The sequence below is a fragment of the Rhinolophus sinicus genome, chromosome 3 (genome assembly GCF_057876585.1).
Source record: "Rhinolophus sinicus isolate RSI-liver-muscle chromosome 3, RSI-T2T, whole genome shotgun sequence".
NCBI classification, from domain to species: domain Eukaryota; kingdom Metazoa; phylum Chordata; class Mammalia; order Chiroptera; family Rhinolophidae; genus Rhinolophus; species Rhinolophus sinicus.
Window position 1 is genome coordinate 128,181,049 of NC_142503.1, and position 26,702 is coordinate 128,207,750.

At 40.4% G+C, this 26,702-nt stretch overlaps 2 protein-coding genes across 4 annotated transcripts; one reads left to right on the forward strand and one right to left on the reverse strand.

Moving 5' to 3' along the window:
• Window positions 1-610: 610 nt before the first annotated feature.
• On the forward strand, window positions 611-13,511 carry HOMEZ (homeobox and leucine zipper encoding). Of its 3 annotated transcripts, none has more exons than XM_088797007.1 (3): window positions 611-826; window positions 6,010-6,515; window positions 6,840-13,511. In XM_088797007.1, the coding sequence occupies exons 1-3, from the start codon at window positions 787-789 to the stop codon at window positions 7,599-7,601; spliced, it is 1,308 nt and encodes a 435-aa protein (XP_088653133.1). In that variant the 5' UTR covers window positions 611-786; the 3' UTR covers window positions 7,602-13,511. The 3 variants fall into 3 exon arrangements, with proteins under 3 accessions (XP_088653133.1, XP_088653134.1, XP_088653132.1); XM_088797008.1 differs by having other exon boundaries at window positions 6,010-6,455; XM_088797006.1 differs by having other exon boundaries at window positions 612-826; window positions 6,010-13,511.
• Window positions 9,623-24,001, reverse strand: RNF212B (ring finger protein 212B). Its single transcript, XM_088796932.1, has 12 exons — window positions 23,969-24,001; window positions 16,878-16,993; window positions 16,173-16,233; window positions 15,449-15,477; window positions 14,355-14,401; window positions 14,093-14,135; window positions 13,869-13,929; window positions 13,429-13,477; window positions 12,435-12,474; window positions 12,048-12,148; window positions 11,311-11,372; window positions 9,623-9,807 (listed from the first exon to the last, which is right to left on the reverse strand). Exons 1-12 carry the CDS (start codon window positions 23,999-24,001, stop codon window positions 9,742-9,744), a joined length of 708 nt encoding a protein of 235 aa, XP_088653058.1. The 3' UTR covers window positions 9,623-9,741.
• Window positions 24,002-26,702: the final 2,701 nt, after the last annotated feature.

Here is a 26,702-nt window from a genome sequence, read left to right on the forward strand (position 1 = left end):
ATAAGGTGACCCCTCCAATACTTTGGGAACACCTATGCGGTGCCAGCTGGCCCCGGGAAGCGGCCGAAGGTGCCACGCTCCTAGTATCCTTGTCTTTCTGGGTAGCAAGACATTTGATCCATCTCGAGAACAAGTTCCTGGTTGCTCCAGCCGCTTGGTTTACAGTGACCCTGCTGACAGCGGTTGGCCCCTTTGCTGGGAAGGAACCGCTCGTGTGAAAGGCTGCCAAGCGAATGCTGAAAAGGTCTTCCCTCAGGAGGAAACAAATGGGAAGTAGTTGGCAGTCTGGACACTTCAGCAAGTGCTGTGAACTCCTTGGGGAATTCCGGGAGGAACATGGCCCCCTGTACTTCGAAGGTCCGGCGTCGCTAGGTCGAGGGTGGGGGAAGGTACCATTCACTGCACCCTGGCCCCGGAGGACATCTTCCCTGCCCCACGCACCCAATAGCCACCCCGGCTGAGGCCCACGCAGCCAATAACCGACTTCAGCCGAGACACACGCAGCCAATGGCCAGCCCAGTGCGTTTCGCCGGTGCCCGCCTGCCTGCGTCCACCAATCGGGACTCGGGCTACCTTGGCACCGCCCTTGGGGCCCGCCCCACCCATCCGCCCCGCCTCCAACTCGCTCGAGCAGGGCTGGGCTACACGGGCGCGTTCTCGGGGGCGGGAGGGGTAGTCCCGGTCCCGGCTCTCCGCGCGGGTGGGCTCGAAGCAGGCCGCACCGGGCGGGAATCCCACTCCCACCCCGGAGGCCCCCTGCCCTTTCTCCCCCTTTTCCCCCGGCCCATGGTGCAAGGCTGGGAGCCGCCGCCCGGGCCGGACCGCGGTGAGTGATCCCCAGCCCCTTCGACTTACCTTCCCTGCCCCTGTGCGATCTCCGACCTCCGGGAGCCCTTATCCCCGCGCTGGGGGGAGGAGAATTCGAGTTTTGAACTACCCCGGTTCTCTTCTCTCCTCCAGACTTTTCGATTCCCTGTTGTAACTGGGGGAGGGTGAGTGGGTGTGTAGGGAGGGAGGGGAAGGCTGGTTTGGGACGCCCTTGGCGAGGGGAGGATTGAGATTCGCCTGCTCCCTGGGGCTCATCGCCCCAAGTGTAGCAACTTTTGTTCTCTGACCCAGTTTGGAGCCTTCTAGACTGCCTGTGAAATGGAGGATAGGAGAAACGTTTCCTTCCCAGGCCTGCCTCCTCCTCCCCATGACTACCTCCTGGCGACCTCAACACACGTACAGAAACCTGGCCTTACTTCTGGGGAGCAGTGGACTTGGGAATGAAAGGTTTGGGAGATGCAGTCCCTTCTGACCTCCTACCCAGCCATACTCAGCAAACCAACCAGGAAAGTAAGAACCCGAATCCTAGAGGTTCCTGGTGTTGCGTCTTAATCTGAGACTTCTAAACTGAAAGAACACTCAGCTGAGACCTGTTTGATAATGTGGGCCCGGATCAGGAGATCTTTTATCATATGAACGATACATTTGAAGCCCTTTTATATGATATAATTAGGATAGGCAGATGGCAGTAGAAAAACAAAGAATCCAGTTAGAGTTGGGAATTTAGAAAACGATGGGTACATGTCTTAAACATTGCCATTAAAAGTATATTCATTTCACCAATCTTTTGGGGTAGTGTCCAGGCGTTTTCTTTTTGTAAGTCTGCTGATTAGAGTTCCCAATTGTCTTTCTAGAATAAACTACACAAACAAATCTCAAATCTGAGAACTGTTTAAACTAGTGATGCCTGGGCCCCAGTCCAGACTTACTAAGTCAGAATGAGGAGTGTGCCCTGCTTTAAGTTTCCCAGGTAATTCTAGTGTGTAGTCTGAGATGGGAGCCACTGCCTGTCGTCATCTATGATTTATTTTCAGGTTTGGTTTCTTTAAAGTGGAGTGATGACTTTAACACTTGTGAAGCAATCTGAATGCAGAACCCTTTTGAGATATTTAAGTCCCTTGCCCCTCCAATCTTTTATACTTGTCTTGCCTACTCCCAACTGAGCAACTTTTACTTATTTTTATTTATTTTTTTAAGGAGGGCTAGCTCACGGTGGCCCACGCGGGGATCGAACCAGCAACCTTGGTGCTATCAGCACCACACTCTAACCAACTGAGCTAACCAGCCACCCCTGAACTGAGCAATTTTTAAAAATTTTCCACAGCATTTGTCTTTGTTTTCGTAGGAACCATTTTTAATACACAAATTTTTCATAGGTTTATGTGATTTTAAGTACATTATTATATAAATACAGAAGAACAGTGGGCACAATAAGTAGGTAGGTTTGAAATCACACACAACTGACCCAAGTACACAGGGCAGCTGAAGGAAGCAGATGATTTTGGCACACGAAACAGCAGCCTACCAGCCTCTAGTATCCAGTGTACTGTGGGTATTGATCATGTCCAGTGGGTCAGTGAAGCCAGGCTCTTGGCCCAGTTGAACACCCCTCCCTTCTACTCTCTCCAGCTGATATCACCAAAACCAACTTATTTAAGTTCTCTTGAGTCTGCCATCCATGCTTTCCATTCATCCACATCAAGCTGTTTGTTCCTCTTTAAGCCGTTACCACCATTGCCTTTATTAAGTTGGGAGAACATAAGACAGAGGTTCTCAAGCTGGGCTTCTGAGCAGCCAGTGAACTCCCTGAGATTACATACATAATGTGTAAGTGTGAATGCTCATTTGGGGGTGGAGGAGTAGTCATTGCTTTCTGAGGGTCCGTAACTTTTATCTGATTCACAAAGAGGTTCATGATCCACAATGTTGAGAAGCACATAAGTTGAATATCACTAAAAGTCCTAGGCCCTTAAAAGTGTATCACCAAAACACATTTCAGGCGGTACTTCAATTCTTCTCTGAATAAAGATGTAGGGAATTGAGCGGGATCATATCTAGTCTCTCACTTGAACTGCCTCCTGCTTTAACCATAAGCCTAGGCTCAAGCCTGAAGTTTTGAACACTTTTTTCCCTACGATTGTGTGTGTAAACACCTAGCCTGGAAGTTTAAGGCAGCCCATTCTTTTCTGCCCAGGGGTATGGAAAGAAAGCCCAAAGGAAAAGAGGGCATTGTTCTGACTCTTTTTTTATTAGTGACTTAAAGTAGCAGTAGAGCACATGTGGCACATTCAATAAGGATACGGATTTAGTAATTGTTCTGAATTGATAATCCCACTGCCACCTCTGCCTGTAGGAGTCATTCCTGCAGCTTTGATTTCCTTCTTTTTCTACCCTCCCAAATAGAGGCCCAAGAACACAAGACACTGTAGTGTCTTTACTGTGGTTTGGATCACTCTAAGGTCTGCCCTACTTGTTATAATTCTCATGAGCCACTCTGATTATAGTTTCTTCCTATTTCAAAGCCAGATTCTTCCAGGGAGGTACCAGCTGTACAGCTGTGCCTTGATTTAAGCCACGATTCTGTATTAGGACATCTTCCATAACTTGTGTTTTGTATAATTGGAACACTGGATGTGTACAGTACACCAAATACGGAATTTGCATTACTGCATGCTATATTGAAATATCAAGTTGATGCCATGTGAATCCAAAGGCTAGCAAACCCCATGAATGAGCATAATGTTTCCTCCTAGGCTTATAACGGTGCCTGCTTTATTGCCTGTCTGGCAGTCTTCACCTTATACTGGGCTGCTTTAGCCCTTATGCTACATTCTTCTCATATCCAAAGTGTTATTGTGTCCTTAAAGAACAGGACACAAATAAGGTTAAGTAGACATCAAGGGCTGCAATCATAAAGTATCCCTAGTTTAGGTTTGTCGTGTTCCTGCTGGGCCATGGTTTCTAAATGGTGGTTTAGCACCTGGCTGTGCAAGCAGTTTCTCACTGGCCGGTGAGCTGTGTCTAGGCTGAACCTGAAGGGGAAAGGTAGAGCTACGACACTGGCAGTTCACCTGGCAATCAAAAAGGGTTTATTTTCAAATTATGGATTTAATTCAGTGATTTTCATACTTTTTTAAAGCAGCAAAATCCTTTCTGGAATTATATCCAACTTCTAAAATATAAGAAGTATAAAATCACAGACACCCTGGTTTCCTCCAGTGCTCGTTAGAAATAGCACTATGCAAAAACATTGAAAATAGTGATTTTAAATAGTCTTTGTGTCACTTCCCACATTGTCTAGGAGAAGCAGTACCTTATATCAATTACCCCATGAGCTGAAGTAATGATAAAAGCTATTTATTGAGCCTTTACTTTGTTCTAGGCATAATGTCAAATGTATTTTTTTCATTTAGTCATAAACTTGTGAGGTAGGTGCTGTTATGACCTCCCCTTTTTCTGATGGGAAACTAAGACTTAGAGAGGTTAGATAACTTGCCCAAGGACAAGCAGCACTCTAGGACACGGTGGAGCTTCGATTAATCTCAAATCTACTTCCCCCCACACCTCTACCTCTAACAGCTGCTCTAAGCCCTGCCTATACATGCCACCTAGTACATAGTAGGTGCTTAGTAAAATAACTTCACACTCAGGACTGTCTTCATTTTGTACATATGAGGAAACTAAGGCTCATGTAAGGTCAGTAACTTTTGCCCACATTGCTAGCTGGTGGCAGAACTGGGGTCCAAACTGCAGGTTGGCCTTACCCAAGAATCATATTTCTACCCACTGTGCCGTGCTGCCTCCATTTACCTTCTTAAGGTTCTCTTCACGCTGTATTGCCTTTAGGATCTGCATGTCCTTCGGTTAAGATTTGCTTGTTGCATGGTGACACACATTATAATAATTCTGAATTTTTCTAATCATTATGTAAAATCCCTGATATTATTTGTAACTTTCTAGACTTGAGATTTTTCTCAATTCATCATGTAGCATTTACATAGGAATCCTGTCCCATCCTTAACATATCAGAACTAATTATAAACTCGGATGGGATTCCTCTAAGAGTAAAGGGTGACAGATGTGTTAAAAGTTTCTAATAAAGCCCACACAAGGAGCTGAGTTAAAATTCGGTTAACAGGATTATTCTAGGAAGTAACTTGAGCAGGTATTTCTGGAATGAAGGTGGTCAGGGGCTATCCCTGCAGTCCCAGAACCAGTGCTGCTGCTGGGTAGCTTGCAGGACCTGGTTACAATTTACAATGAATCTGCCCACCTGGGCTGAGAAGAAAGCTGGCCTGAAGAGATAAGCACTGCCGGCCTTCCGCCCTGTGTGTGGGGGGCTGCTAAAGTCTGAGGGAGCTCTTTAGGCTCCCTAGAGAGAGACTGAGCAGTTGGAAGAGACAAAGGCTGGCGGGGGAGGGGATAACCTTTGTTCTGAGGATGACTTGGGGGAGGAAACATTCCCCTCTACCCACCGGGACCCAAACCCTGGGAGAAGTAAGCCCCATTTATCCCAGATAGCTGACCTATCTTTCATCCTACTGAGAGAAAACTAAAGCTATCAGGTTTGGGCTTAAGGTTTAAAGGTCCTATCCGTTCCCCTCCCCCCTCCCCCCAGCTTCTACCACCAAGAAGGGAAAGAAAAGGGGGCTGGGTTCTGGGCAGAGGAACAATGCTGTCCTACCTTCTAGATTCTCATGCGTTGTATTCCCATCCTATCTCCATATTTTAGAGATAATAATAAATTGTTAGGAGCTAAAGCATTTGTAACAGTTCGGAAATTACTGCTCCTCTTGTTTTTGTTGTTGAGTCTTCATTTTGTGACTCTTGTTCCATGAACTTGGTGAAATGAGTTTGAATTGGAAAGGTAAAGGCTATATAAGGATGTTTTCCTTCTTCTAAAGACAGAGTTTTGTCTTGGTGACAACACTCACTAGTCATGTGACGGGTTAATATAACTTCTATGGACTTTGGTTTTCTCATACAATGGGAATTTTAGCAGACTGGTGACTCATAAGGTTATGAAAACTAAATGAGAAATTGTTAAAAACACTTTAAAAGCAAAACAGCACAGTACACGTAGAAAGTTGACTGTTTTGGAGGGCAACATTTTGTTTGGTAGAAATTGAACAATGGGCCAAAAGAGGAACGCCAATGATTGAGCTGTGTTTCTTATTACAGCTATCTCTGAAGGGCACAAATCAGAAAGCATCATGCCTCCTAATAAAGAGGCCAGCAGTCTTAATACCTCCCCTGCGGGGCTCATCTGCCTCCCTCCAATCTCCGAGGAGCTCCAGCTTGTGTGGACCCAAGCAGCCCAGACCAGTGAGCTGGATGGCAATGAACACCTGCTACAAACCTTCAGCTACTTTCCCTATCCCAGTCTAGCAGACATTGCCCTTCTCTGCCTACGCTATGGGCTGCAGATGGAGAAAGTCAAGACTTGGTTCATGGCCCAGCGCCTCCGCTGTGGCATTAGCTGGTCATCTGAAGAAATAGAAGAGACTCGAGCCCGGGTGGTCTATCACAGGGACCAACTCCATTTCAAATCCCTTCTCTCTTTTACTCATCATGCAGGGCGGCCCCCAGAGGAGGTGCCTCCTTCTCCAGTGCCGCCTCCAGAACAAGTTAGTCTTGGAATCGTGCCCTTGACTCTTACTGAGCCCACCCAGGTGAAAGGATTGAAGGTAGAGCCCAAGGAATCCCCAGAGCCATTGAGTCACCACAAAGCAAAGGAGACCCTGATGGCACCTGGCAGTGGGGCATTCTCCCACCAATCAGAATTTTGGCAGGATCTTCAAAGCAGTGGCTTCTCTAAGGAGCAGGCAGGCAGGTGTCCTGGCCAGTCACATGGCCTAGGTACTGCTTCCTGGAACCACTCCACAGCTGCCCACCAGCCACGTGCTCGGGATAAGCCCCCGCCAGTCTCATTACTTGCCAGTAGTTGTAAGCCGGGGTCAGCATCTAATGTGACTCCTTCTTCTTCCTCTACCTCTTCTTCCTCTTTCCAGGTACTGGCTAATGGAGCTACAGCCACCTCTAAACCCATCCAGCCACTGGGCTGTATCCCACAGCCACGGTCACCCACTGAACAGGCACTACCCCCATATGTGGAGCCAGTCTCGCCCCAGAGGCTAAGGCATAACTCAGTACTAGGTAGGGTTGGCCCTGCAGAGTACCTTTCCCCAGATACACGCCAGCGAAAGACCAAGCGCAAAACCAAAGAGCAGCTGGCTATCCTCAAATCGTTTTTTTTACAGTGCCAGTGGGCACGGCGTGAGGATTACCATAAATTAGAACAGATCACTGGTCTACCCCGGCCTGAGATCATTCAGTGGTTTGGTGACACACGCTATGCCTTGAAGCACGGGCAACTAAAATGGTTTCGGGACAATGCAGTACCTGGTACCCCTAGTTTCCAGGACCCAGCAATGCCCACACCACCGCCTTCAACCCGCTCCTTGAATGAATGGGCTGAGACACCACCTCTGCCGATACCGCCACCTGCACCAGATATACGTCCCTTGGAGAAGTACTGGGCAGCCCACCAACAGCTCTGGGAAAGTGATATCCCTCAACTGAGTCAGGCATCAAGGCTTAGCACCCAGCAGGTACTGGATTGGTTTGATTCTCGATTACCTGAGCCAGCTGAGGTGGTGGTTTGTCTAGACGAAGACGAGGAAGAGGAGGAGGAAGAACTGCCAGATGATGAGGATGAAGAAGAGGAGGAGGAGGAAGATGACAGCGATGAAGATGTGATCATACAGGACTGAATGGGGGGCTATGGGAGGGGAGGTCTGTTACTAAAAGATGAACCAACTTAGTAACTGTTTAAACAAACCACATTTTAAAAATTATCTTGTGACAAAGAACTTGAAAAGCTTTGTGTTCTTGAGGTTGGGGGACAGAGATGTAGCAAGGGTGGACCAGGGAGGATGAGCGTAGGGCACAAAGTGAGGTAGGGAATTGAATGGGCAGAAATCCAGACCTCTAGCCTCAGTGAAGAGAGTGCTAAGGCTCTGGTCCAAATTGGGGGCTGGGTAAAGGCTCTTGCTGTCCTCATATCTGCCGTCCTTTTCCCTTAGTGTACTACAGAGCGGCCATATCCATGGGAGGATTGGAAAGAATTCTGATTTAACTGATGATTTCAGTGCATCCCCTAGTCCCACTGTCTTCCCTGGAATATAAGGCTGCCTTGCTCCCCTCCTTTTCTCTCAGCACAAGTCCATGCATGATGCAGCTAAGAATATCAGTCTGCCCCAGTCTCACAAATATTTCCTCTTCCTCATACCACCTTGATTTGATATATTTTACCTGCTTCATTACTGAGTTACACAGGAAGCAGAATGTTTTCATTTCTGATACTGGGACCACTTTGCCTTGTACCTTTTTATCTCTTTCCAAAATTCCCATTCTGTTCACTATGTCTCAGGGTAAATCTTCCCCCATGGAGCTTGTGAAAAAGTTTAATAACTGGGTGGAGAATTATTTAGACTGGATATTTATTGGAGGTGGGAATTAGAGGAGATGTCCTTTTAAAAAAAGTAGAATTAGGTTACAGAGGGATAGAGGAGAGGGAATGGTTTCTACTGGTCAGGGGACTGCAGGTAGGCTCCAGGTTTGGTTTTACAAGCCTGACACTCCCGCCTGCCTAGCTTGACAGACAGATTTTTCAATTTGTTGGTGTTGGTTCAATTTGTATCCAGAAGAGAGACCTCTCTATAGGATCTGTCTTGAGGACAGAGGGACCAGGTCTTGAACTGAACTTATTGATGTTTTAGAATGGTTTTCATCGGGGTCAGATATAAAGATATCAATGGATTACCCATCTAGACACAAGAGTGGAAGCCCCAAATTGCTAAAATAATAATAAAAAGGCCAAAAACAAAATTGTTTCTCCTCCACTTTGCCACTTCTATGGTTTAGAGATTAATGGAGCCAGATCCATTAACATTCTGATATAGTATACTTTTTATTTTTGAAGCCTTGGGATATATTGAGATAAACTAGAGGCACACAATCTTTGAAAGGCAGTAGATCAGTATCTCTCACTATGCAGATTGTTTCCTGCACCTGCTACAGCACAGGCTCTTGCTCAGAATAGGTGTGTCTAGAAATGCCTTTAAAAATAAATTCAGAGTTCCAGAAAGGGTAATGAGTTCAGCTACGAGGTCACTCCCAAGACCTAATTTATTTCTGGCAGATGCTATCTTTACATTTTCCTAATATTTTTGCTTAAGGTCTGCCTGTCAGCAGTCCACTCATTTAATTTCTCATTTCTACCCCTTAGTAGCCAAAGAAGAATAAATACTTGACGTCAGTGGCAGTGTTCTTTGCCCATCCCACCATTCTAGAACTTGTAATACCAGTAGAGTTGCAGTAGCAATAAAAGGGCATCCTTTATTATTTATGGTAAGCTGGAAGTCTGTGTCTCCAATTATTATCAGACAGAAAGGGAAATCAACATATTTAATAATAACTAGGCATAGAGAAAACAATAGGCAAATAGAAAAAAGTATAATTTTTGACAAGGAACAATTGTTAATTGTTAACACTGGCAATGGAAGAATATATTTGAAGATAAAAAATGAAATCCATAAATAAAACATAGTTAATGAGTATATTGCCCCTCACCCCAAAGATGTCAAGAATTGTTTTTACAATCTTTGTTTCAAATTGTAGGAAATGAAAGCTATATATGTCTTGTGGGATAAATATAAGCATCTTCCTGCGACAGTATCCTTATATAAAATCCTGACCACTTCGAGGAGGTGTATATGGTAAAGACTGAAAGTACAGAGTGAAACCAGGAAACCTGGCAGGGTACATTTTCCAAGGCCAACATGCCTAATGGGTATTGGATGCTACAGTCCGTCCTTCAGGGGTATGTATAGATCAGACCTTGAAGATGGTCTATCTGGGAGTGGTCCACGCTTCTCTCTCCCTGGCTAATCCCATCTGCCTTTGTTGGTAGAGAGTCTGCAGCAGAGGACAAGCAGATAACGGATGTTTATAACCGAAAGGGCAAGTCAGGCCCTCTCTCAAGCCATTTTATGAAGTTTATCAGGACAGCAAACCACCACTGTTGCTTCCTCATAGTTTTTGCCATTGCATGATAACTTTTCCAAACTAAGATTTGCTATATCTAGTGTGACATAGGTTTTGTTGTTACTTATGAAACTGTAATATTTCAGTGGTTTCTGGTGTTAATCAGAATACTGGAAAATCAAACTATTTAGGAAGACCTGGAATATTAATACCACACCCAGAGATGATTACCAGGGAGGCAGAATTCTTATGCCTCTGGGGAGGTAGCATTTCAGTAACATTTTTAAAAAACTTTATTAGGGAAATTTTTTAAAAATACAAAAGTAGAGTAGTATAATGAACTCACATGTACCCATCACCCAACTTCAATAACTCATGGCCAATTTTTCATTTTTACTCACTGCCCCTCTCCACTAGATTATACTAAAGCAAAACCCAGACAATCATTTAACTTCCTATCCATAAACATCTTAGTACTTATCTCCAAAAGATAAAGACTTTATAAAAATGTAACCACAATAGCATTATACCTACAAAAAAACTATTAACGATGCTTAATATCAAATGTCCAACAGGTATTCAATTTTCATCAACTTGCTCACAAATAGATTTTTAGTTTGTTTCAATCATGATCCAATTAGGGCCCTATATATTTGTAGATAGTTTCTATCTCTCTTAAATCTTTCTCATCTTTAGGTGAATTCTTCCATTTGTGAGAATCTTAGAGAGGGACATTATTTCCCCAGTTGCCTCTTAGGGCATAGACCCTAATTTCTTGCTGATGGAAATAAAGAGAATATTGGATATGAAAACAAAATATCTCAGTATGGCCCTGGGATCACCTAGGAGCTTAGCATGGAAAAAGGGCTTAAATATCCTCAAAATCTAAGCCATAAAAGTTAACTTAAAAGGAAAGACTGAACTTTTCATTGAATAGAGCTCATTACAAACCTCTTCTCGTTCCCATGCCCTTTTCCTCTTTTTGTCTGGATTAGAATCATAGTCCCATAAATTTATAAAGCATTCTAGCTATTTCAGGAGAAATAAACCAAAAAAAAAAGGTTTTCCTAGTTCAAGCAGTACCTCTACACAAAAGACATATTCCATTAAGAATACTTTTTTGTGAAATTTGGGAATGCCAATTGTGCCATATACTTAGTTCACCTTGGCCAAGACCTCTTAGTTTAAAGCCTTTCACTACTATGTTACCTAATTTAAAAATCCCAAACCAGGAAGCTAATCTGGGACAGAATCTTTGAAACTGAGACCATTCTGGAAAATTGAGTAGATATGGTTACCACACTTGAAATCCATGTCATTCTCCACTGGTTACACTCTGCCACCTTAACAGGAGACCAGAAAGAGGCATGTAGTGTACAGGCCTAACCATGGGAGTTTCTCATACGCAGACAATTTAGAGTAGCCAGGGCTTACCTGCAGGACCGGTAACTGGAAACCTGGAAGACTCTCCAGTGGGCTTCTGCTGTCCCTCTGACCTGAAGGATAGAATGGAATGGTGAAAGATAACTTCCTTGGGCAGTTCTTTGGTCGTGTTACTCGCAGATCAGGGTAAATAGATAGTTCTTAATCTGTGGAACACTCCTCAGAAGGGAAAAGACTGTTAGCTAAGCAATTTAAGAGGTGGGTTATAAAGTCTGTTCTTTTCCTGTGAAGATGGGAAGAGATCTGAGATTTGAGTTTATGAATAGAAAAATGTAGCAACAATATAAAGATATTGATGAGCTATGGAAGATGACAGCCCCTTGTCAAAAGGACTGGTGGTAGCTGAGGTACCTTTTCGAAAAAGGTGGGGAGAAAATAGGATACTAGTTTTATTCTCATTCAGAACTGAGTTCCTAACAATGTTCAAACAGGGATCTCAAACAAACAAACAAAAAAAGCCCAGTTTAATTCTACAGGTCAACGTTCTGCCTAAATAGCAGGACTCAACTAGTGACTGGATGAGTGCTATTTATGCAAAATCTTAAACCTCACTTCACTGTGAAGGAAATGCGATAACTTAAAGGATTATTAAGGAGTCAAACTGAAGATAATGCTTTTTTGGCGGGGTGGGGGCAAATCCCAACTTCCTTTTTACCTCAAAAGTATTCATTTTAGTATATCTGTCCATGGTTGAAGCTACCATCCTTTGGGAATGTTACTTAACTTACCTGAATTATTGGGAGTGAGGACGCTTGTGTGGCCTGAATCCCCACCATTTAGGGATGGTCTGAAAGAAAAAATGCCCAGTCCAGAGGAGGCAGATGAAGGTCTAAGGAGGAGAAATGAAAGCATCAGCAGACAAAAGGAAAGATAAAGGTAAAAAGCATATGTAAAGGAAGAGCCTATACATTTAGGCTAGAGAACCTGTTTGGAAGTGAGAATAATGTAATTCCAATGTATATTAGACACAGTTCTAGTCAGCCTTCTCTTTTGTTTACAAGGTAGATTATAAACTTCAGTGGTACAGGCCAGTGGAGAAGTAACCCCAGGGGTGCTGGCAGAGTGTCAGTGTGAACAGATTCCAAGTGAAAGGAAGCATACATGGTGTTACTCACCTATAAGATAGGCTGAGAGTGGAAGCTGGTGAAGGGGTTTCTGGAAAGCATAAAAATGAGCCTGTGAGATAATCCATGAACTGGAGAAGAGATTCAGGTATACTTGGGGTCAGTGCAAAAGAACTGGGAATCAAAGATTTTCAGTATATGTGTCAAAGAACCAACTTTTGGTTTTGATTTTCTCTATTTTTCTATTTTCAAGTTCATTAATTTCTGCTATAATCTTTATTTCTGCTCTAATCTTTGGTTCTTTGAAATGATCAACAAAATGGACTAATATTTAGCCATGCTGTCAAAAAAACCAGAAGGAAGCCTCAAATAACTAAAATCAAGAATGAAAAAGGGAACATTACTACTATCCTAACAAATAAATTGGCTAGCACATCTACATTCTCAAGGGGGTGAATATGAAAGAATTTGAGGGAGACTATTACGTGAATTTCAAAAATGGTTATCCAGAAAGATTTGCAAATTTCAAAATTGCCTCTTTGGAAAGAAAGGGAAATCTTCTCTGATAAGTATTCTCTATGGACTGGCTAATGCCCTTTAAAATAGTTAACAGTAATAGTTCTAAGGGGCAAGAGACAAGAAATTAAGTGAAACCAAAATATTTCTTCACTGGAATATTTTTATGTTTAATACATTACCCTTTAGGCTAACATAATGGGCATCTAGTTAACCTTCCTTTTAAACCTAATTTCTACTGCCATCTTGTGGCAATTTTAAAAATCGAAGTCAATTATTTTGAGTCAAGTTACCCATCTGACTAGAAATTTTCAGTGACTTTCTATCCCTCAGATTTTTATTTTCCTCTTGTAAGTTTGAGGACAGAAATATCATTATTTGAAAAGCAGTAACATATGTCCAGATAACTGGAATCATTGGAAAAAACAAAGTAAAAATGCATTATATTATGCACAGAAAACCAGAAATCTGATGGTGTATGCACAGAATATGTTGGTTTCTGACACCTAACTCCTCTCTCTCCCCTCACCAGTATAAGAGTCTCTGGGAGTGCTCCTTCCCTGAAGGCCTCTGGCTCCCTGAGGGACAAATAATAAACATCAATTAAAAATATATCCTGGTTTTCTGGCGTCTATATTCCTTGCTATTTCTGTATATCTACACATTGAAGCATATTTTGTTCTCCTGAAGTGGGTATGCCAGTCCAAGAAGGATCCACACTTTACTACTTCCCAAATGAACATGATGACACTGTTCATTTAGTCCTTGAACGCTTCCACTGTTCCACCCCTGTTCATTCTCTGTCAGCTTCTAACATCAGGTCTGCATTGCCAAAAGAAAAGAGAGTCCAGGCATGGCATCGGGTAATTTATGCTAAAGCCAACATAAATTTAATATTCTCGCTTTAAATCTTTGCTTTCATTTAGCATTAGAAATCTCAATCGGGAAAGAGAAAGTAACTATACTTACTTGTCCCACGCTACCAAAGCCAGCCACTCTATAAGGGATAGACTCCACTGAGGAGGATCTACTGTATAAGGTGAGACAAAAAGAAAAAACACAAAAACCTGGTGTTAAACTTTTATACAGACCTAAAGTCTCCTCAGTCCCTATCTCAGCCACATCTAGGTATTTCTTTCATCTTCCAACTTTTGCCAACAGTTTTAATGTTGCTATGTAGGTTTCCTACTCACCTGACCACTTGGCTGCTATGCTGAGAACTAGGTCGTGGAGTAACTGAAAAAGAATAAAGGGCACAATGAAAAGCTGCCATCAATAGTATGCTCTGCCTTGCCTAGCCAATCAACTGTAAGTGGGTATCTGATTGTACGATCTTTTCATATCATACAGAAGATTAGGAAAATTACATTCTAGTTTCTGAGAGGAAGCCATTTTCCATGTGGGAAGAGGATATTTAATCATCTCACACAGATATTTGGCAAAAATGTTCTCTACCTAACTGTGATGGGGAAGTAATGCCCACTGGTCGAGGTGTGGTTGACCTGCAAGGAAAAAGAAGAGTCAGCTCTAATATCTTGAAGTAGAAGTTAAGTGCCATGTCAGAGGATAAGTCAGATCATTGTTTTTAGAAATAATAGCTACCCCTGTGAGCACAAATTTCTTACTATTATGTATTAACAGGTATTACCCCAAAATATGGAAGCAGTTTTCATATGAGACTCCTTGGCTTTCTAATTCCCTAAGTGAAACCTTCTCCCCTTCTTTATTGCCCGTAATAGAAGTTTTGAAGTCCTTTTTTCCCTCAGCACCTTACCAAGTACTCTCAACTTTACATATATCTATCTGTCCATCCATTACTACATCTACCATTCCCTCACTCTCCATCCCCTCATCCATCTAGCGAACAAGCACTTATTGACTGCTTATACGTCACAGATACTGAGATTACAAAGATAACTAGATTATAATTCCTATCTCTGAGAGGCTCATAGGCTAACGGGAGAGAGAGAAAATAAATAAAGCAATGTTTAAGTGTTATAATGGGTATATCAGAAGTACGGAAGTATGAAAGAACACTAGACTGTAACTTCTGTGAGTGCAGGGACCAGGTCTTTTTCAATCCACCAATACAAGGCTGATATTAAAAACATTTAGCAATTACCAATTAGAATAACTAATGATGTACACCCAACACCTGATAAACAGTAGTCAAGGCTATTAAAAATATTTAACATTACCGATTAGAGTAACTAGTGATGTACACCCAGCACCTGATAAATAGTAGTCACTTAATGAATATTTATTGAATAAATAGACCATCTAACTCTGCCTAATGAAGTCTTCATAGAAGAAATGACATGTGAACTGAATTTTGAAGGATGATAGTATTTCATAAGGTGGTGGTCAAGAGTGAGCATTATATTCAAGATTTTACTTTACCACTTTTCAGTAAGTAACTCTTGGAAAAGTGAAAGATAAGTTCATCAACCATTTCCTCCATCTCATAGCCCACACAGAAGTTATAGCCAAGAGTTAAGAAAGAACAGAAATTTTCAAAGAGGGCTAGTATGGAGCCTGATAAAACTGACCTGCTTCCTTGGTACCAACTTGGAGACTCCTGTAGGTGAAAAAAACAGGACTGAAGCAAGCTGCAGCTGAAGGGTCCTAATCAATGGACCTTACTTGTTAGATAACTAAGCTGCAATGGACGCTCGTTGTGATTTCCAATAGGAGAAAAAATAGCAGCAGTGTTTCCTTAGGAAATTTTTAGCTTTGGGGGAATAAAATTTTAGTTCCTCTTCATAAAAATACATTGGGAATCCTGCAGACTGATATATGTGGGGAAATAGAGGGAGAGAAAGAAAAATGACAGGATCACAATGTGCTAGAATAGTTATAGGAGTAGGATCAATAGGAACATTATATAAAATACAAAGAACATTTTTAGGAAGAGAGACATGTCTAGGAAATAGAGTTTGAGGGAGAGGAAGGATGCTGAGGTGCTGTGGGATTCTTGAAAAGAAATTTTAAGTCACAACAGATGCCTTTTCTATAAGAGAGATTCCCAAATGGTATGTGGTGACTCACTGATGTTTGAGAATGGGCTACCAGTGTCCTAGATATTGATCCTTTCAGTCCTCCAAGGTCTTCTGTGGTCTCATCCATTTATTATACTGTGCTTATGGTACAAATATTATCAGTTGTATGTGCCATGATGTGAAAAAGGTTAGGAAACACTATTCCATTCAGTCTGCTAGATAGATGGGAAAAGTAGGAGACAAAATAATAGGAAGGAAAATTCATTTCATTCACCTTCAGGATGGCTAGAAATTTCTTCAGTTCTCCATTCTCCTTCCTTAGGACTGACAGCTCTCTAGGCAAAAGATGGAAACAATCAATTCCAGCAGGTCAGTGGGATAAAAATCCTGATTTTTATTATTATCAACATCTAGTTAATGTTTGTGGAGAGATGCTGAGATGCAGAGTGTTTCTGTCAGAGATCTAGTGATTTAGAGAGACAATAGCAGGGTTTTGATGGTGAGAAGAATCAGATGGACAAAATAAGCAGTCACTTGGTATGATTTCAGAGGAGTTTATATAGAATTCCATTTCCTCTCCACACACAGCCCTGGCCTGCTAATGTCTGAAAATTTCCATCAAGGATTCCATCTTTTAGCTTAAGATTTCCAAAATATACCTTCTTACAGATAACATTTTAAATGCTGTCTCTTGTCTTTATCACTGAAAAAGCTATGTCTGATTTCTCTGAAGAAGCAGTTTTTGATTGGGGGAAATAGAAGAGGAAAGCTATAAAGTGAGGAGGGCCCCTTGAAAGAAGAAAGATAAAAATAAAATGGAGATTGAGGGGACCAAGAATTCTGTACCTGATTTTGTCCAAAACAAACATAAACATACATGGAGCAATTTACAGGCTTTGCAACCATAAGGAATTAAAGGCAACAGCTTCTCTGAAAGAAAAAAAAAAAAACAACTCTGGTGATTTGATTTGTTACTTACTTTTCCTGGCTGGTCACTGTTTGCTGTGCCTCCAGCACAACTGCTTCTAACTTTGTAATTCTATGCTTGTAAAAGGCGATGAGGAGATCTATTTGTTTCTTCTGGAAACTCCACACCTACTCAGGAAAAACAGACCTTTGATAAATAACCCTGTAACTCCTTTCCCCTTCTGGCACAAAGGGAAATCCACCAATTTATACTTTATTACAGATTATTTTCTTCTGGAACATCTGGCCTAATTCATGACTTTCCAAAAATACAGGATTCAATGCTAGGGAAAGCCAAAGCTTTTCATTTCCAGACAATGATTTCCTAATATTCTAATGGGAATATTCTGACATAGTAGAAGGGCCATTTAAAAATATAATCTTTCATCTTGAAGAAGAGTGACACCCAAAAAACTTTTTCAAGCTTAGAATTGGTTCTGATCTAATTTATCAGATTAGTATGAAATTGTCTTATTAGTTTGGACTCAGCTTCCACATTCCAGAGCACTAGTAACCAATTTACTTTCCCTAAAATATCCACACAGAGGCACTTACAGGCTGTTTATGCTGCTACAGTAATGGGCAGAGAGGCACAGAAGGGGATTACCTATTTCTGAATTTTATTTCTGGGCATGGACAAATAATTTGATCTTTTGTTTTACCATTTGATGTACTGATGTGCCTATCATGGGAATACTGAATGAGATCAAAAGTTAATAATTAGAAAGGGTTTCAGCCTTGTCGGGCTCTACTTTTGAATACACAGCAGTATTTATGTCTCATCTGCTTCCTTCCTACTCAAGACTATAAACCTTTTGTCTAAGGTCCTTCCTTAGATCTTGGTATTCTTGTCATAAATGTTTGTTCTCACTTACTTTGCAAGTTGTTTTTGTCACTTTACCACAGAATTGTACTTAAGAGTTTATATAGCCTCTAGCCTCTTTTCTTTCTACTTAAGGCAAACTAAACTAATTCTAGGTAAATAATTCATTGTAGTCTATTTTTTTTAAGTTGTTTTCAATATGTTCATTTCAGAAAATATAAACAGTGCAGAAGCAGAAAAAAGTCACTCAGAATCCTGAGAGTTACCTAAAATGGTGGTGGTGGTGGGGAAACAATAGATATTACAGACAGATGTAATATGTAGCCAAGAGACAGTACCCGAAACATCCTAATCTCCCATTAGGATCAGTTTGCGGTGAAACTAAGTTAGTATCAGGCTAGGGCCAAGAAAAGCCAAATCCTGCCCTAGACTGGGTCTCCCTCTGAGACTACCAAGGGTCATACATGCACAGGAAACAGACCCCGCTGTGGAACTCCAGGGAGCCAGACTGGAGTGCTGAAGGGCCTTTTGCCTAGGCCTAAGCAGGCCTACTTTGCCTACTTAGCCCCAAAAAACTCAAACCCAAATCTCAGATCTGATCATTCCAAGAAAAAGTAAGGTGGATCCAAAAAACCACCACCAACAAAAAGTGTTAGAGGACAGGAACAAGTGGTTTGGCCTGATGCTAGAGTACAAATGTTTAGCCTAGTTCAAATACATCTACCAAAGAAGATTCTAAAACTTAACTCAGTAATGAATCTTAATATTTAAAAAAATCTTAATTGTTAGCACACTCATTAATTTTGCTCACTTTTTTTTGTTTCGTTTTTTAAGTTGCGATTATTTTGTTAATAACATAGAGCAGATAATAAAAGTAGTTCTGTTGGTAACACTAAACACTGTCTGGATATCTCCAAGTGTTAAATATTGTCTATTTTATTGGAACAATGCATGAAACTACCAACTTCTAGACCCAGATTTCTCTCCTATATCTCTATACTAGGACCAGGTAAGGGTATCCTGGTCGTCATTAGGATTCCCAATCATTTCAGAATTGATAACATGGAACATAAATTTTATTTTATTTACTGAAGAGAGTATTTTAAAACTTCAATTCTGAATTAGGCCCAGTAATGGCAAGAGGCTGGAGAAAGTAATTGAGAGAGGCATCATAATAAAAGCAAAGGGGGAGCTCAGTAGTTTATTATGGTAAGACATAAGATATTTGGTCCAACATGGGGTGTGCATTTTACTGCTTTATTTTTAAAAAGTGGTTTTGTTTATTTATAAAAGTAATATATATTTTGGAAATTAATATTAGCTTGACCGACTGTATTTTTTGTACTAAAGAATGGCTTTCCTAATTCTTATTTTTAAATGTCAGAGTTTTTATTTTATATTTTTATAAATTTTATTGGGGAATATTGGGGAACAGTGTGTTTCTCCAGGGCCCATCAGCTCTAAGTAGTTGTCCTTCAATCTAGTCGTGGAGGGCGCAGCTCAGCTCCAAGTCCAGTCACCATTTTCAATCTTTAGTTGCAGGGGTTGCAGCCCACCATCCCATGCCGGAATGGAACTGGCAACCTTGTTGTTGAGAGCTCGCGCTTTAACCAACTGAGCCATCAGGCCGCCAAGAGTTAATTTTTTTAGTTGAAGATGTATATTCCCATGAAATGTTAATGTTTTGAACATTTGTTAGGTTGGTGTAAAAGTAATTGCGGTTTAAAAGGTTAAAAAAAATTGCAAAAACTGCAATTACTTTTGCAGCAACCTAATATAAAGGAGTTGCTAAGTTTTAGAAATTTACTTTAAAGGGACTGGTAAGTTCACCACCTCCCATTGACATTTAAAACCTATTAGTTTGCCTTACATATCTGTTGTGAAGCTGACTCTTTTATTCCATAATATCTAAAGGTCTTAGTACTTTTAAATTATTTCTCAAGTTAATCATACAGTTGAGAAAAGGAAATTTCTCTTTATAGACATATTCCAGCTAAAAACAAAAATGAGAAAGGAATGACAAAATTAAAATATCAGCATTTTGCAACTCCTAATGACTTATAGATCAATGTAAAGTTCATCAATGGCTACAAAACAAGAGACAGAAGACCATTACATAATGCTTGGTGGAATACAACACTGCTATAAAGTATTCTTGCCTCCCATCCCCTCAGTCAAATGATTCTGATTAAGCCTAAATCTGTTAACTTACCGGAAACACAGAGCACAGATGAACATATTAAATGATGCCATGGGAATATAATGAACAAAATCTACAGGGCTGTGAACAGCTCAACAGAACAAAAGACCATTTTCTTAAAAAATAATAAGAAATGAGAGGAAACATATAGTTTAAAAGAAACTTAAACGATATAACCAACTGAACTATATAGACCTTATTGAAACCCAATTCAAACAAAGTTTTAAAATAATCATGAGACCACTGGGGAGATTGATGAGTTGATATTAGGGAATTGTTATTTTAGCATGACATTGTTATATTTAAGAAAAGAGTCCCCATCTTTTAAAGACACACTCTAAAATGTTTGTAGATTGAAATGATACCTAGTTTTGGCTTCAGAATAATCGGGATGAGGTGGCAGTAGGTATAAAGGAAGACCAGCCATGAGCTGATAACTGGAGAAGCAGGGTGATGGATACATAGAACTGGAAATACTATGATGAATAGTATGGGTCGTTGTCCTTTGATAGCTCATCACCAAATAGTAGAAGAGACATTCAGACATGTGAACCAATAAATAAAACACAGGTGATATGCAGAACCGAAGTGTGTATAAAGTAAGAAGTAATGATTAAGAGACATCGGAGTGTGGAAGTCAGGCATTCCAGGCACAGGGTTATGAAACTACATGGTATATAAAAGAACTGCAAAGAACTAGGTCTACTTTATAGATTAGGTAATAAATAACCTACCTAAGAACTGTTCTCCTTGGAACTTTCTTCCCCATGGGGCTGGGGTTACTTTACACTTAATAAACACTGTTTGACACCCCGCCTCGTCCCAAAAGCGAGTTCTTAGCAGAATCTGGAGTAGTTATTATCCATTCTTTTTTATATTCTTGGTTGTGCGCATATTCATCTTTTAACCATATTATATCCTCACAGATCCTGGTTATTTTGTGTTATCTCAGTTTATGACCATTAGTATTGTAAATAAACACTTCCTAGCTTCTGGGGGTAAAAAAAGAAGATATACAAATGGCCAATAATCACATGAAAAGATGCTCAGCATCATTAGTTGTCAGAAAAATGCAAATCAAAACCACAATGAGATGCCACTTCACAACCACTAGGATGGTTATAATGAAAAAGATGGTTAAAAACAAGTATTGGAGAGGATATGGAGAAATCAAAACCTTTATACGCTGCAGGTAAGAATGTAAAATGACGCAGGCACTTGGGGAAAACAGTGTGGCAGTTCCTCATAAAGTTAAACATAGAGTTACTATTTGAGACAGTAATTCAACTCCTAAGTATGTATCCAGGAGCAACTCCTATTGACAATTACGTTTGCGAACTTGCCACTGTGTGTTTAGATAGGCAGCGCTGTACAAACAGCTCAGTAAGGTTTCATTACATTAGTATATCAGTGTCTCACAGCTGTGTTCGTGTTGATGGATGGCAGTGTCTTGCTGAGTGGCGTTCATTATTGTTGTTGTATGTTTTTGTGTGCCATTGCAAGAATGTCTGAGCTTGAATTAGAGCAACGAACAAACATTAAATTTGTTAAATGTTCTTGTTAAACTTGGCAAGAGTGGAAATGAAATCAGGGACATGTTAGTCCAAGTTTCTGGGAATAATGCCATGAAGAAAACAGTAGTGGATTAAACGTTTTTCTGAGGGAAGAGAACGCGTCACTGATGAAGAGAGGTCAGGGCGTCCAGTAACAAGCAGAACTGACAAAAACATTGTAAAAATTAATGGAATTGTATGTCAGAATCATCGGCTGAATACGGGAAGCATAGCAGACCAAGTAAACATCGATAGAGAGACGGGAAAATCTTATGTGAAAATCTTGGCATGAGAAAGATGTGTGCAAAAATGGTTCTGAAGGAGCTCACTGATAACAAAAGAAAAGGAGAGTCGAAGTTTGCCAAGACCTGTTGGAGAGGCAAGACGGTGTTTTGTGCCATGTTATCACTGGTGATGAAACATGGGTGTACCAATATGAGCCTGAAACAAAGCGTCAAAGTGCACAATGGAAGCCAGCCAATTCTCCACGACCAAAAAAGTTTTTCGTCAGTCCAAATCAATTCGAAACAATGTTACTAACTTTTTTTTGATATCAGAGGGATTATTCATTATAAATTTTACCAACTGGACAGTTAATCAAGTTTAGTATTCAGAAGTGCTCAAAAGACTGCATGAAAAAGTTAGACAATCTGAACTTTTCACCAACAATTCATGGCTCTTGCATCATGACAATATACGGCACTGTCTGTGAGGGAGTTTTTAGCCAGGAAACAAATAACTGTATTGGAACACCCTCCCTACTCACCTGATCTGGCTCCCAATGACTTCTTTCTTTACCTGAAGATAAAGGAAAAATTGAAAGGAAGACATTTGGATGACATTCAGGACATCAAGGGTAATACGACGACAGTTCTGATGGCCACTCCAGAAGAAAAAGAGTTTCAAAATTGCTTTGAAGGGTGGACTAGGGGCTGGCATCGGTGCATAGCTTCCCAAGGGGAGTATTTTGAAGGTGACCATAGTGGTATTCAGCAATGAGGTATGTAACACTTTTTCTAGAATGAGTTCGCGAACTTAATTGCCAAACTTCGTATTGACAGAGTAATTAATGGAATATTAATTATTCTGCCATAAAAAAGAATGAAATCTTACCATTTGCAACATCATGAATGGACCTAGAGGGTATTATGCTAAGTGAAATAAGTCAGAGAAAGACAAATACCATATGATCTCACTTATATGTGGAATCTAAAGAACAAAATAAATGAACAAACAAAACAGAAACAGATTCATAGATACAGAGAACAAACTGATGGTTGCCAGATGGGAGGTGGGTTGGGGGGCTGGATGTAAAAGGTGAAGGGATTAAGAAATACAAATTAGTAGTTACAAAATAGTCATGGGGATGTAAAGTACAGCATTGGGAATATAGTGAATAATATTGTAATCACCATGTATAGTACCAGGTGAGTACTAGACTAACTGGGGGATCCTTTGTAAATTATATGTCTAACCACTATGCTGTACACCTGAAACTAATATAAAATAATATTGAATGTCAACTGTAATTGAAAAAAATAATAATAATAATTTTAAAATAAATCAAGAATGACTCTAGATTTGGTTTGGTCATTATGTGGATGGTGGTCATCATTCACCATGATAAAAACAGGAAGAATAACCTGTTTTCCTGTGTTTATGTGGGGGGTAGTCATGGTGGCGGGTTGTTCTGAATAATGAGTTAAGTTTGGGACATATTGAATTAGTGAAGATATTAAGTCAGCAAAAGGATATATGGCTCTGAAGAGAGAGAGAGAGAGAGGGAGGGAGAAAGAGAGAGAGAGAGAGCGAGCTCTCAGTCATTCAGCAAAGATTTACTGAATGCCTCCTATGTAGCAAAACTAATCATTGCAGGGGATACAACAATGAACAAAACAAAGTTGGTCCTTGCCTCTCTATGAAGCTTACAGTCTATGAAGCATATAATAAATAACACTAAAAAATTGTGTATTATCCAAGTGTTATTAAGGAAACAAAAAGGTTGCTATGACAGAGAGTAAAGAGAAGACCTAACTTAGTGATCAATGAAGGCTTCTCTGAGGTGACATTTAAGCTTAGATCTTTACTGGCAATAATAGGTTTGGAAGTCATCCATATGTCGACAATAACTGAAGCATGGTAGTAAATGAAATTATCCATGTAGAATATAAAAAATAAGGAAAATATATATTATAGAACTCTGAGAAATATAACTAAGAGATAGACAGAGGAAGAGGAACACAAAAAGAAAACAGAAGTTGATTACAGTAGCCAAAGAAAGACTATTTTAAGGAGGAGAAAGTGGGCCTCAAATGTTGCTGAGAAATTGCAGTAAAAACCAAAAATAAGTATCCACTGGATTTGATAACAAGGAGGCTGTTACTGTCCTTGCAAGAGCAGTTTCAGTGAGACAGTCTGAAGCCAGACTGCAGCGGGTTGAGGAGAGGCTTGGGAGGCGAAGTAGACAGTATAGACACACACCCATCATTGCACTCGAGTGCAGTTCTCTTTCTCAAGACTCTACTCACCATGTGTTTGTGAGGGTCACCACCAATCCTCATGTTGCCAAATCCAGTCAACCTTCCTTTGCCCTCATCTTCATCTCTTAGTAGTATTTGACTCAGCTGGTTATTTCTTCTTTCCTGAAACATTTTCCTTTCCCAGTTTCTGTGACACCACACTCTCCTTATTTTTACCTGTCTCTTTGTGGCTCTTTGCTAACATTTCTTCTCCTGTACCTAATCACTAGATATTGAAGCCACTCTTTCTCTGGGTGATCTTATCTAGTCCCAAACTATCTATACCCTGATGAGCTTTAAAAACTATCTATACCCTGATGAGTTCCATACTTATCTCTCTATCCTTGACCTGTGTCCTAAGCTCCACAACGGTAAATTTTTCAGCCTTTTATGATTGCTCCTCGTGGATGTCTAACAAGCATTTATAACCTAATATGTTAAAAATGGTATTTTCCCTCAAAATGGTTTTTTCGGTCTTGGTAAAGTGTACAATTATCCCTCTTAGCTGTTCAAGACAAAAACCCAGATGTCTTCTTTGATTCCTCTCTTTTTCTCATCCTCCACATCCAAATCAATAGCAGTTCTACTAGTTCCTCCTAGAAAACATATCTCAGATTTAACTACCCCTCTCCATTTCTATTGCCAGCACTTTAGCCCAAACAGTCTTGCTTAGATTCCTCCCATAGCCTCCTAACTGGTCTCCCTGCTTCTACTCTTAACTTCTCTATGGTTCATTCTCTACTCAGCAGCCAACTTCTCTTTGAAAATTATGTGTCAGACAATGCCAATTCCTTGCTTAAAACATTTCAATGGTGTCCCACTGCACTTAGAAGAAAATCTAAATTCCTTACCTTGGCCTACAAGTACCTATACTATCAAGCCTCTCTCTCTGACTTTACCTTGAATTATTCCTCTCTTCCTCCCAACTTTAATGTGCATTCATTCATTTAACAAACATTTCTTAATGCAGCTAATTTGTGCCAGGTACCTAGTTAGGTATTGGGCAATACAAAGATGATACCTGACTTTCAAAAGCCTCAGTTTAGTGAAACAGACATATGAACAAATAAATTAAAAACACTTTTGCAGAGTTAGGTATTATACTTTTGCATAGTTAAGAGCAAGGTGGGATTGGAGTACAAAGGACAGAGCAAAACTCTACCTACAGGAACCAGAGAAGGCTTTACCAAAGAAGGAACAATTACTGCATGCATGTGAAAGATGCTAGTTGTGGATAAGGGTGCATGTAGTCTATGACCCGGGAACAGAGGAAAGCTAACAGGTCCAAATGCGGCTTTCCAATCCTCAAAGACAGATAGTTTTATCTAGAGGTGAGTAAAAATTTCAAAACAAGGGGCAGCCGGTTAGCTCAGTTGGTTAGAATGTGGTGCTCTTAACAAGGTTGCCGGTTCGGTCCCCCCATGAGCTACTGTGAGCTGCGCCCTCCATAACCAGATTGAAACAACTACTTGACTTGGAGCTGATGGGTCCTGGAAAAACACACTTAAAAAATAAATAAAAGTTTAAAAAAAAGAAGAATTCAAAACAGGCAGCTTGATCAACTATTGGCCATAGAGCAGTACAGCAGAAAAATGCCCTTGTCAGGTCATTGAAGAGATTGGGGATGATTAAAACACAAGTGGACATTTAGATCAACATTCCATTCATTCATTCATTCAACAATTTTTTGAGTGTCCAATATACATTAAGAACTATCTGAAGAGCTTGGTATACAACCATAAACAAAACCAACCAAATCTCTGCCTTCATGGAGCTTACTACATTCTAGTGCAGGATTCAGACAGTAAACAAATATATAATGTTACAGATAAGAGCTATGATGAAAAATAAAGCAGGGTGAGGCATAGAGAGTGTTGGGCCTACTATTTCAGATATTAGAATCAGTAAAGGTCTGACTGAGAAAGGAAAATTTAAGCAAAAGCCTGAATGAGGCAATCTAGACATTACTTGGATCAGTTATTCAACATCACAAATTAGGAAAACACATTTTCAGACATTGCTGACTTCACCAAACTGACCCTTCACTAAAGTGATGATTAACTGACGCTTTTCCATTTATTTTATCTTGATTATTTGACCATGTGTAATTGGTCCCATGATAGGTAGGTGAAGACTCAGACTACATATAATTTCTCTACTAATCATTAACCAATCCTGGGTTTAGTTATTAACCAAAGGTCTGCTCTTTCTCTTGTTCATGTGACCTTGTTTACATTTCTCCTTCAGTCTCAGCTGGATTTTATCTCCCCATAATGTTAAATAGTATCTAAAACATGATGGTTCACTCAAGCAGCTAAAAGCAGGATGCAGCCAAAGCCTCAATTCCCCTTCTTCTATCTTGAGAGTTAGAATCGAGGAGTGAGACACCAAAGAAAAATTAAACCTATTATCTTCAGCCAGAAAATGACTAAGGCTCCTTTTCATATTTAGAAAAGAGACATTCTCCTAAGAATGAGAAGAGTAAAAAAATAGTGATAAAATCTCAAGAAACACACCAAGATAGGAATCCCATTAGACTGAAATAATTCCAGTGAAGAATTGGAGAGTATGAGGGAAAATCCAAAGCTTTTACAATTTCGGAACTCTCTCAAACAGTTGTCCTGCCTTCTCTCTAGCTTCTACATTCCTATTGCTCCTGACCAAGTAAATGGTATGCCAACATATGATGTATCAGGAAAAGAAAAATATTTTCTAAAATTCAGGCAACCAATTAGGAACACTA

What these genes read in the sequence shown, in the direction of transcription:
- HOMEZ (XM_088797006.1), top strand. Translation starts at nt 787, where the DNA reads ATGGTGCAAGGCTGGGAGCCGCCGCCCGGGCCGGACCGCG. An exon ending in GCCGCCCGGGCCGGACCGCG is followed by an intron (nt 827 to 6,009) that starts GTGAGTGATCCC and finishes TTCTTATTACAG; the next exon opens with CTATCTCTGAAGGGCACAAA.
- RNF212B (XM_088796932.1), bottom strand. Translation starts at nt 24,001, where the DNA reads ATGAGGATTGGTGGTGACCCTCACAAACACATG. An exon ending in ACAGTGACCAGCCAGGAAAA is followed by an intron (nt 16,234 to 16,877) that starts GTAAGTAACAAA and finishes TCTTTTGCCTAG; the next exon opens with AGAGCTGTCAGTCCTAAGGA. An exon ending in TCCAGTTACCGGTCCTGCAG is followed by an intron (nt 9,808 to 11,310) that starts GTAAGCCCTGGC and finishes CCTCTGCTGCAG; the next exon opens with ACTCTCTACCAACAAAGGCA.